The sequence below is a fragment of the Amphibalanus amphitrite genome, unplaced genomic scaffold (genome assembly GCF_019059575.1).
Source record: "Amphibalanus amphitrite isolate SeventyFive unplaced genomic scaffold, NRLGWU_Aamphi_draft 000083F_arrow, whole genome shotgun sequence".
Taxonomy (NCBI): domain Eukaryota; kingdom Metazoa; phylum Arthropoda; class Thecostraca; order Balanomorpha; family Balanidae; genus Amphibalanus; species Amphibalanus amphitrite.
The window spans coordinates 930,725-942,566 of NW_024881579.1; the positions used below are offsets into that span (position 1 = coordinate 930,725).

Here is an 11,842-nt window from a genome sequence, read left to right on the forward strand (position 1 = left end):
AAAGTATTGAATGACTAATATGCAATAAAATAGGTATAAATTCCATGTATTTTAAGAATTCACACGGTAAATTAATGTTGATATCATTTTGCAACATCTTTTCTCGCTCAAATATTCAAGGTCAAATATCATATGAGTGTTGTTTACAAACAATCACGCAGAAATAAATCAATTGTGGTTCCAGTTTGCGGAGTTTCCGTACATTTTCTACCTGAAATGTGGGTTTCTATATATTTTCAATGAGTATGTGCATATTAAAGCGCCTGTAAGGCATTGTTTTAAATCGTGAATTGCGGCATAATTGATAGATCGGCCGATTTACAAAAGCCCGTTTCTCTCGATCCTCTGATACACATAACATAGGCTCCCCGTAATGTAGGGGATTGAGCCGAGGGGCTGCGGAATGATTGTTTCGACTTCATCCTTGGACACTGAAGTTGGAACATTATATAGGTATTATACGGCCTTGGTTAGAATTGCTGTCTTGCCTGTTAGAAGGTGTATTTTTTCACAGTCGCTTCAAATGTGCGTGCTGGAGGTTATATCTCATCATAATTTCCCAATTTCAACTCGATCATAGCTACTTTTTTGCCTAGAATATTGTTATTCTGGTTCCCGTCACCGTCGCAGATGCTACGCTAGCTGCTCCGCTGGCACCTGGCGGTGATGGAGGGTGACGTGGATGCCTTCCTGGAGGAGGTGCGCTCGTCGGAGAAGCTGCTACAGGAGCTGCAGGAGCGGCTGAGGGCTGTCGGTGCGGAGAACGAACGCCAACAGGAGGCCGCCGCCACCCTGAGAAAGGAGCACCTGGGTCTCGGCGAGGAGCACGAGCGTGCCGAGCAGGAGCTGGCGGCTGTGAGCTCCAGCGCGCAGCTGCAGGACGTGCGACTGAAGAAGGTGCTGGAGTACCGGGAGCGCGTGAGGCGCGACCTGCAGGAGGCGGAGACGGAGCTGGCGACGGTGAGGACCGAGGTGCAGTCAGAGGTGGATCAACTGTGCACGAGCGCCGGTGAGCACCTGAACAGGTTTGGTTTGAATGGGGTTTATCGCACCGAAGCTAAGCAAGAGAAGCTGAGTGAACTATCTAAAACAAAGGCGCTCACAGAGCAGCTTTCTTGCTCTATAAAAGAGTTACAGAAGCACGAGGTAATACTGCAGCAGGAGCTGCTGAAGCTGGCAGACACCGAGAGCGAGATCGAAGCGAGGCGTCGGAGCCTGCAGCAGCCGCTGGAGGTGCGTGTCCGCGTGCAGCAGCTGCAGCAGACGCTCTGCCGGCTGGTGCAGGAGCAGCGGGACGGCCGGCACGTGCAGCAGCTGCTCACCGACATCGGAGACGCTGAGGACGAGACGACGTGCCTGCGCTCGGCGGCCACGGCCATGTCGACCGAGCTGCAGCGGCTCGAGCAGCTGCTCTGGTTCAACAACATGGAGAAGATGAAGCAGCGGATGCGCGCGACGGCCCGGTGTGCCGGCCAGTACCACTGCGCCGGCTCCGGGGCCCTCAGGGAGGAGGCCGGCCCCGGCCGAGTGCCAACACCGTCACCTGTCAGCGTCGCACCGGCGAGACCGACGTGGCGGGAGAAAACACACATGGCGGCGCCGATGAATGAACCCAGGCCTCGTCAAGCTCCGATACAAACTGACATTGACGCAGGTGTGGAAACTTCCTGTGCTGATGACGGGTACGAGGAGCTGGACCTGCCGCAGGACTGGTCTGCCTCAGACGTGGATCAGTCTGATGACCCGATGGCTGATGGTGCTGCTCCGACACCCAGTGTAACGTCTCCTGCGCCTCCGGCAGCCGCTACGACAGCCTCAGCAGGCAGCGGTGGCGGACCGTCCCGTGCGCAGCTGGCTCAGCGTCGCTGGGGCGCGCGCCGCGCTCTGATGATGACCCGCCGGCAGCCGACAGCCGCTCCAGCCGCCCCACCTCCTCCGGCGCCTCCACCGCCTCCCTCTGCGCCTCCCCTGGCCTCAGTGCGCCCCCAGCAGCGTCCGCCGCCGTCCAGCCCGCTGCCCGAGCCGGCGCCGGCGCCTTGCGCTGCTCGCCGCCAGTGGGGCCGCGCCGCCGCGCCGGGCCGTCTCAGCTACCGCGGGCCACAGCCGCTCAAACGCAGCACCACTGACTTCCGCACGGGCCTACAGAAACTGAGAGAGGAGATGGCCGCTGCCGGCGGCGCGCAGCCACCGGCCGAGACACAGAAGAGGGTCCGGTTCGCCCCCGAGGAGGACTTTGATGATGAGGATTTCCTGTGATGTGATACTGTGTGGTCGCAAACTGTTCGCTATGGTAATGTGGCGAGGGTTGTTTGATTTCATGTGAGGAAAGCCTGTTATCAGTCACGGTGTCTTGAAGCTGTTTCGCTTCATATGATGCTTGCCTTCTATTGGGTGACGTGCGTTTGCGCCCTAGTGTTTGTTCTTCAAATACTTATGTCAAGTGTTATCTGATTACCGAGTAGTAACACGTTACACGAGTTTGCATATTATTATGCAATACCTCTAAAATGTAGAATCTTTCCATGAATTTGTTGTGTGGCTATTGTTATACACGATATTGAAGTTAACGGTATTTGTCATTATTTGAATTTAGCATTTAGTGTGTGAGCGTGGAGGGTAAAGTGATGAATACGACGCAACAGTGTCATGTCTGATGACTGCAGTTTGACTAGGTTACCAGGTAAAGCTAAGTAATATCTATCATACCTGTCGCACACTATTAGCTGTGTTGATTAGCATTACGAAATCTCTAAATCATTTATATCGTCTACTCGAGTATGTCAATTACGCTCGTGCTGATTTCTTTACCGGAGTAGGTACCTAGTGATCGCATTATCAAAACTATGTTACTTTCGAGGAAAATTGGTGATTGACAGGAATAATGATCATCGTATTAACTTAGGCATTCATCATTTCATTAGTGACATCGTGTATGCTCACCTCACAATATAACAAACCACTAACCAGATTGGTGAACAGAACCAGTCGCGACAGTTAGCACGGTGCGTGCTGCTCACAATACACCATTGGAGCTGCACGCTCTCCTCCAATAACGTTTATAATACCCGCGGCAGGGTTCCTGGGCGAGCGCCGCGGGAGTGAACCACTGCCGGTCTGAATAGGACAAAGGACACTCGGCACGAACAATGATGCCCTGCTGTCTTTGTCGGTTGAGCGACCCTCCAGAGTTTTATTTTCTGACACTGTGTGGCGGTCTGTGGGACACGTTCAGTGGCGGTTTGGGACTGCGGTCCCGTGAGGGGATGCTAAGAGACTGCAGAAGGTAGTCGGAGCTCGGATGCATCCAGGCACGCGTCAGCGTATTTTTAGTGTCACTGATGGATTTTTAACATTGTGGGTAAAACTGCAGTTATCCGAACGAGCGCTTGACATGCTCAACAACCACGGGAGTTTCACTCGATGCCGCAAACTAAGCGCCTCGTCACCTCCAAGTTCCCAGATCTCGACCTCTGTTCTTCTGCATCCGATAAGCGTTAACACGCCTCCCAACCTTCCATCCATTCCCCCCATACTGGCGACAACGGTCGTCAAGGGACAGCTCATTTGGCAGCATTAGCGTGCCGGCCGGCCGCTTTGCGCGGCTAACGAACGGCTAGCTGCAGCTTACCGCGCCGCGATTGTCGCCCCGCGGCTCAAATGGCGCTGAGACCACCCTGAGCTGCACTGGCGCCGAACGAAGCGTTTCCGGCGCATTTCGCTCTTTTGGGCGCTAACGCCTAACTGGCTGAGATTCCCTCGCTGACGAGCAGGCAACTATTTTCCCTTTTCTCTTCGCTCTTAAAACACCTGCATTGTCTGACAAAACAAATGCCAAATCCTGACTCCTGAGTCAGGACCCCAAAGTTGGTAGGTACAAAAAAAACTAATAATAATATTAGAAGCTCTAGCAGGTTCCAATTTTCCCAGCGCACATGGTCAATTAGCTGACCATGAAGGTCAACCAATGACCAAGGACCTAAAAGCTGGGCATTATCAGCTTCTTCCTGTCACAAGCAATGCACTTTTTCAACAAGCTCTATAGCTCGATCAGGGTCCGATCGGCTGGGGCGTGCGATCAACACCCCAGGGGCGGTCGCAGACTTGGAGTTTGGGGGGGGGGCAACTTGGCAAAGGGGCCCCTGCGCTGACCCAGGGGGCCCGGTGCTAGCTTAAAGGGGCCCATGGGCGTAGTGCACGGGTGCAGAAATCCAGGCCATAGCCGGTGAAGCGGGGGGGGGGGGGGGTAGGGAGCGGCACCCGAGCGGAGGCTCATTGCGAGCTTTGAGGGTGTACCATGTCGAAAAAATACCGATGAGTGCATTTTGAAGTATTGATATTGTCAATAATTCACACATCTGTGAATGGATTACCGCAAAAGTAAAGGCGGCTTAGGCGGCTAACTTTGCCATTTTCTAAGATCACCGTGCTAAAACCTTTGACAGTGGGTCATCGGTATCTGTTCACCGTTCAATCACATGTGTTCCGTTTCATCTTTTTTTTTTACTTGGGCACAAATGTAAGTTTTGAAGATCATTACAGTAGCAAATGCTTCGAAAGATGGATAGTGGGCAAATATCCTAAATTTTCGTGCTGCATGGAAAGCAGTGTTGCTGAGAAAAGGGGGGTTTGTTCCAGATTGTTGTGGATGCAGAATACATTGTCTGCACCCTCTGCAGAATTATTGTTGGTGCAACTGCGCCCACTGCACCCATGGTTCCTACACTTATGAGACCATCGATAGCGCTTCGGCGATACCTATCGCCTAGAGGCTGCAATGGGGCCCTTAGAGTACGGTGTCAGACCCCCCAGAGGCCGGCGTTGGACCCAAGGGTCAGCGAAGGGCCTCAAAGGCCCAGGTAGTGCCCTAGAGGCTGATGTGGGCCTTCAGAGGCAAGTGCATGACCCCCGAAGGTAAGGCATGACTATGAGCCCCCCAGAGAACATAATAGGGCCATCAGTGGCCGGTGTAGAGACCTCATAGGCCAGTTTGGAGCCCCTCAGAGGCTAGTGTGGGGCCTCAGGTGTCGGTATGAGGCACTTAAAGACCGTAATGGGTCCTCAGAAGCCGGCATCGATCCTTCAGAAGCCAGTACGGGGCCCTCAGAGGCACATAAGGGTCAGTTTGGGTCCCAGAGACAGAAATGGGACCATCAGAGGCCGATGTGGGACCTTTAAAGGCTGGTTTGGGCCCTTAGGGGCCAGTTTAGGGCCCTCAGAGACTAGTACAGGGCCTGCAAAGAGCAGTTTGAGACCATCAGAGACCTAATTGGGCACTCAGAGGCTAATGTGGGTCCTTACAGGCCAGCATGGAGCCCTCAGAGGTTAGCGTGGGGGCCCTATAAGACCGACATGAGCCGGCGTTGGACCCCATAGGCCAGTAGAGGGCCCTCAAAGGCCAAGATGGGCTCTCAGAGGCCGATGCGGGCCCTTAGAGGCCGGCATCGGGTCTTCAGAAGCTCGTGCGGGGCCCTCAAAGGCTAAGGTGGGTCCTTACAGGCCAGCACGGGCCCTCAGAGGTCAGTGTGGGGCCCTAAAAGACCGGCATGGGCCGGCGTTGGACCCCAGAGGCCAACAGAAGGCCCTCAAAGGCCAAGATGGGCCCTCAGAAGCCGATGCTGACCCTTAGAGGCCGGCATCGGGTCTTCAGAATTCAGTGCGGGGGAGGGCCCTCAGAGGCTAATGTGGGCCCTTACAGGCCAGCATGGGGCCCTCAAAGGTCAGAATGGGACCCTAAAAGACTGGCATTGGCCGGGCGTTGGACCCCAGAGGCTAGTAGAGGGCCCTCAAAGGTCAAGATGGGCCCTCAGAGGCCGATGCGGGCCCTTAGAGGCCGGCATCGGGTCTTCAGAATTCAGTGCGGGGCCCATAGAAGCTAATGTGTGTCCTTATACAGGCCAGCATGGGGCCCTCAGAGGTCAGTGTGGGGCCCTAAAAGACCGGCATGGGCCGGCGTTGGACCCTAGAGGCCGGCGGAGGGCCCTCAAAGGCCAAGATGGGCCCTCAGACGCCGATGCGGGCCCTGAGCGACCGGCATTGGGTCTTCAGAATCCAGTGCGGGGGGCCCTCAGAGGCTAATGTGTGTCCTTACAGGCCAGCATATGGCCCTTAGAGGTCAGTTTGGGGCACTAAAAGGCCGGCATGGGCCGGCGTTGGAACCCAGAAACCAGCGGAGGGCCCTCAAAGGCCAAGATAGGCCCCCAGAGGCCGATATGGGCTCTTAGAGGCCGACATCGGGTCTTCAGAATCCAGCGCTTAAGGCTGGGCTTGGGACTCGAGAGACAGAAATGAGGCCACCAGAGGCCGGTGTGAGGCTCTCAGACGCCGGTTGGGCCCCTAAGGCCGGTTTAGGGGCCCTCAAAGGCCAGTGGAGGGCCCTCAGAGGTCAATGTGGGTCCTCAGCGGTCAATGTGGACGCATAACCGCCACTGAAGGGCCCTCAGAGATCAGTGTAGGACCCTCAAAGACTGGTATGGGAGCTGTTAATAGCTGGCGTGGGTTTGTCGAGCCTCGTAACAATCGAATACGGGCCGGGGCCCCATACGGCCATGGGGGCCCATCGGTTGTTTGGGGGGGCCAAATGATATGATGGCCCCCCTGATTTGCCTTTGGGGGGGGCCATGGCCCTGATGCCCCCCCCCCTGCGACCGCCACTGCAACACCCTCCCCTATTGCGTTAGTGCACCGTGAAAATGCCAATGCGGGAAACGGTTAACGAAAAAGGGCATCTGAATGATGCATAAGCCAGGATCCGTCAACACCAATACGCATGTATGGCGTCGCAGCGTTTCCTGTGATTGTATCTCATGAAGCACGATACACAGGGGCCTACCTGACGAGATGATATTCGCTCGACACACAATACCAGGGAGGAGAGGGGTCATCCCGCGGCTCAGTCAACCGGACATTAGCGGATAACCACTGGCCGCAATAACCCACGCCGAGCGACGGGAGGGCCAGAGGGGTGAAATTACACCCTGCTGCCGCACCTGGCTACAGGCATTATTAGTAGAAGATGAACGCACCGTCGCTAAACGGGTGGGCAAACGCACTGCCAGCGGCAAAATAGCCACGGCACAACTGGTTTGGTTCGGATATGGTGGTGAAACGAGCTAGGAACATACAGACCTGCGCTTGTTTTTCTTCTAAAATTAGGTAATATGTTTCCAGGGATATGTTTCTGTATGTACTTATTGTACAGCCCACCGCTAAAGTAATGGTATACCATTACTGGGTTTTACCAATCTCAACGGTTGGCTTTGACTGGCGATTGTTTAATGCGGAGTGATCGAAAAGAAGATGTCAATAGCTAAAGTTGCAGCTGCAAGGGTGACGATACATATAAGCTACATTCAAAGTTTCATTGTAGTCTGGCTAATCGTTCCTAAGCTTCAGAAGCAGAACATACCCATGACTGAAACCCCACATTACTTCTGCTGTGGACTGTACCTAACTGACTATTGTGCGTAGTGCGGCTATTTTCTATGCTATGCTGTGCCGTGTGCGTAAAAGTAATGTGACGCATAACGCCTCATCTACATACATGATGCAAGCCTACATACCTAGACATCTTCCAATACTAAGCTACATAGACGGCTGTGAGGCTTCTATTCTGAAAGTCACGGTGAAAAGAATGCGAAAGGAAGCACGGTTCGTAACCTCGCTTTTTCAGAATAAATAGATACGGAAATGTTCATCAAGACAGCCCATATTCAGCCAGATTCACTTCAGCCTGGATTCAGCCCAGATTCGGGACACCTCAGATCGAGCTGAAACTCGCACACAATGTAAGCCGTGACATGCCCATTACACAATCCACAGTCCGAGTCATTCAGTGGCACTCTCAGCCGTTTGACCTACAGAGGTCAGCAAATGTCACGTGGCCCAAATTTGCACAGCAGATTGTGGCCCACCCAGTAGAGCTAGAGCGCTAAAAATGGCACCAATCGACTCGCCAGCTTCTAATCTTACTTTCCCAATACCCATTTGACCTCTCAAGGTCATGTTATGAACTAAGGTCATTTGTGGGCTAATGCCGAAAATACACTTGCACAGCAGTTCTCGAGTAGAGGGATTGACCGAATTCCAAATCAAAGCACATCATCGGGGGTAGCCCATATGCCGTAGTAACTTTTCGTAAAAACCGCTTCTCGATATGTGACCCCGTTTGACCTCGGCAGGGCAAAATGTCCAAATAAACGACACTCCATACGTCCCAGCCCGGATTCAGCCCAGATTCGGGACACCTCCGATTAACCCGCGCCCGGCTGGGGGTCCTGGATTTCCACGCCCTGCTGGGGGGGGGTGTTTGAACACCCCCCCCCCCTGTAACTCGGCTCCTGGGCCACGTAGCGATACGCGGAAGGCGGCGTTCGAAAGAGCGTCAAAAATAATGACGAAATCACCTTGGTCAATTTTTTGGTCAGGTCAAAGGTCAGGTCACCAGAGGTCATTGAAGGCAAAATTTCGCCGATTTCCAGGTCGAATGTCGAAAATTTCCAAGAAGCCAACGCATAACTCGAGAACCAATAGAGCTACAGCGCCGTGGAAAAGCGCATTCGATAGCCCTATTAAAGCCCTTTCTGAGTAATTCTCTCAGATTTGACCTAACGTCAACGGTTTTGCCTGCAGGGGGCAAAAACTGCAAAAATAACCGATTTTTTTCTGAAACAGTTTTTCTGCAATTACTTTTGACCCAAGCCTTGTACGAGCTTACTTTTACCGGCATTGTGTTCCTCTCGTCAAGACGCATCGAATGAACTATAAGTTGACCTTGAAAGGTCAACTTGAAAATTTGACCTCAGGTCAACGTCATGACCTGACCGGAAAGGGTCATGTTGCATATCAGTCGATCCGTATCGTCGAGCTGAACACATCTAAGGCGTTTTCATCGCTCTAGCATGCCTCTATCAAAAGTTATTTGCGAAAAACTGTTAGATACCATTCGTGACCTAAGATGACCTCAGGGCATAAACAAGGGTCACGGACACCATTTTCATGTTCAGTGTGTCTAAACCACTTGTAATTCGGTGTTTGGGAGTGTTTATAATGCCTTTTGTCCAAAAGAGGCGCATTTCAATTTTCTCCCATTGAGAGAAAAAAAAAAACACTTTTAAATGGCCTCCTTACAATGAAATACCAAAAGATGAAATAATGAAATAATTATTGATGATTTCGACCACAGGTCATTATCAAAATAAGCCAGACAGAACTTTTTCTGTCTGGCTTATTAGCTTATTAGATATTAGCTCTGGCTTATTAGCTATTAGCTCTGTCTGGCTTATAAGCCAGACAGAAAAAGTTCTGTCTGGCTTATTTTGATAATGACCTGTGGTCGAAATCATCAATAATTATTTCATTATTTCATCTTTTGGTATTTCATTGTAAGGAGGCCATTTAAAAGTGTTTTTTTTTTCTCATAGAACTTATACCTATGCCTTACATATAGCAAGTGCTTCAACAAGTAAATTTCTCCCATTGACTTATAATGGGGAGGTCGCAAAATTGACCTGACCTTAGGTCATCGATATCAAAATTCTGAGATATACATTTTGTACATGCTATTGCTCTTAGCAATTGCTGAAAGTTTCAAAGCGATCGGCCACTCGGTGTAGCTATGACAGACATTGAAACTTTTTATGAGGTGAGGTCACTTCAAGTGACCTGGTGACCTGACCTTGAATGACCTTGGTCTGAAATTTTCACAACATGTGTAGAATTGATGTATGATAAGGTGTACCAAAAACGGCGGCGGTTTTTGAGATATTCGCGAACCCCCCCCCCCCCCCCCCAGCAGGGCGCGGGATAAGCTGAAACTCGCACACAACGTATAGGTCCTGCCATGCCCAATCCACAGTCCGAGCCATTAGGTGGCACCCCCAGCCGTTTGACCTACAGAGGCCAGCAAAGGTGACGTGGCCCAAATTTACACAGCGGTTTATGGCCCTTCCAAGTGGAGCTAGAGCCTAGAGCGTACCAAACGACTCGCAGGCATCAGCTCTTACTTTCCCAGTAGCAATTTGACCTCCCGCAGTCTTGCTTTGACTTAAGGTCATTTGCGGACTCTGTCGAAAAAGTGATATGGAATGGCTTTTGCGAACACATTTTACGTTAAAATGGTGAAATCCGTCCCGTGGCTGAATTGGCAGAGCGATAGACTCCCGTTGGTCAGTGATGACTGGTCAAGAGTGAGGGTCCGTGGTTTCGAGTCGCTGCGGCACTAGATATATATGGGACCCCTGATGGAGGTGGGCTGCTGTTGGTGGGAGCAGCCGTCGCTGGCGAAGTCAGGGAGCGGTGCAGACCGTGCCCGCTATGTGAATATAAGAGTCAGGATGTGCAGGGATTTAATTAAAAAAATAGATGTGGGATCTGATCCCTCGGCCTCGGATCTTGATTTTGAGTCCGATGTGGCATCGATCGCTACATACATACTGATGACTGATGAGATCGAAGATCTAGCTCATCGATTTTGTCGATGGTTCCATTGGGATCATAACCCTCGCCCTGGCAGGGGGGGGGGTCGATGCGACCCCCCCCCCCTAAGGTTTTTCGAAGATAGCGTAAAAACGGCGGCGCTGCGCGCCGCCAAATTTGGCACAGCCTATGGGGCAACCTTTTTACATATGACCTGAAAATTTCAGGTCCGGGTGACCTTGGGTCAGGTCACGAGGTCAGAAAAACCGGTACAAGGTCATGGTCAAATTTCAATTTTCTTTTTGCACCTGTCCAACTCACAGTTTTGGACTGATTTCCTTCAAACTTTCAGGATGTGCTAAGTTCACCGAGTTGTATAACATATAGTCCGGCTTTTTTGAGGTCACTGACCTGAGGTCAGTTAGAGGTCATTATGTCGTAATGTTAAGCCTATGGGAAAATACTAAATTCGGAAAATACTGGAGATATACGCTTCGTTCTATCACTTTTGTGCTTTAAAACCACGGTACTTAACAGCAGGTCACTTGGTGCTTCTTTGTTTGGTGTATTTATCCATGGGTCAGGTCAAATGAGGTCAACTGAGGTCAAATGACGTTTTTGCCAATACACTGAAAAAAATCGGGGAACCCCATTTCTTACAATCTGACACCACATACTCCAAAATACTCCTAAATTAGGCTCCGTTTTCATGATTTTAGGATGTCATGGGTGTTGTGACACCCGACACGGGAGCCCCATTACCTTTTGACGCTGCAAAAATGTACATGACCCCCTTGGGAGAGGTTCGGCTAGCGAACTCCCCAAAAATTGCAGGCCAAAAAATTGGAGTGTCGCTGAGACACCCCCGTTGAAACCCCTCTGGGGTGTCATTATCCTGGAGTGACACCCCGTGTTTTCAGCTTCAAATCCTACCGATAGATGGCGCAAACTAAAGTTGGTAAAATCGGGACCTGTTTTTCACGAATGGCTGGTGCATGTTTGGAGCTAAGGCAAAAGCGTGCATAGCGTAGAGTGGCCAACTATATCATGATGATATCTAGACTGATTACCGTGTCTACGTTGGTCGTGCACACTACAGGGCGCCGCAAGGCCGCGAACGGAAAGAGTAACTCCTCACCCGGTTATAAATATAGTCTGAGATTCTCGTTCCGAAGGAGGCCCCGTAGCCGGGTGCAGTGAGTGCCTTGGGGCTGGGTGGCCTGCCCTCTGGACGGGCTCAGCCCCGGCGACTCACTAGGGTGCCTGCCCAGACCAATGTCTCCCCCTAATTCCTATCATCCTTCCGGCTCTGCAATGGTCTTGTCTACCGAAAGGGTCTAACCCAACAAAACAAAACAAACAAGTTCCGAAGGACATTTAATCCTCGCCGGGAGTTTTTCGGAAGTATAGGGGAGTGAAATTTCCCTGA

The 11,842-nt window shown here is 51.6% G+C and overlaps 1 protein-coding gene across 1 annotated transcript; it reads left to right on the plus strand.

The window, feature by feature from the left end:
• Positions 1-112: 112 nt before the first annotated feature.
• Positions 113-2,567, plus strand: LOC122379703 (protein enabled homolog). The gene is made up of 2 exons (XM_043362102.1): positions 113-218; positions 631-2,567. The coding sequence occupies exon 2, from the start codon at positions 667-669 to the stop codon at positions 2,254-2,256; it is 1,590 nt and encodes a 529-aa protein (XP_043218037.1). The 5' UTR covers positions 113-218; positions 631-666; the 3' UTR covers positions 2,257-2,567.
• Positions 2,568-11,842: the final 9,275 nt, after the last annotated feature.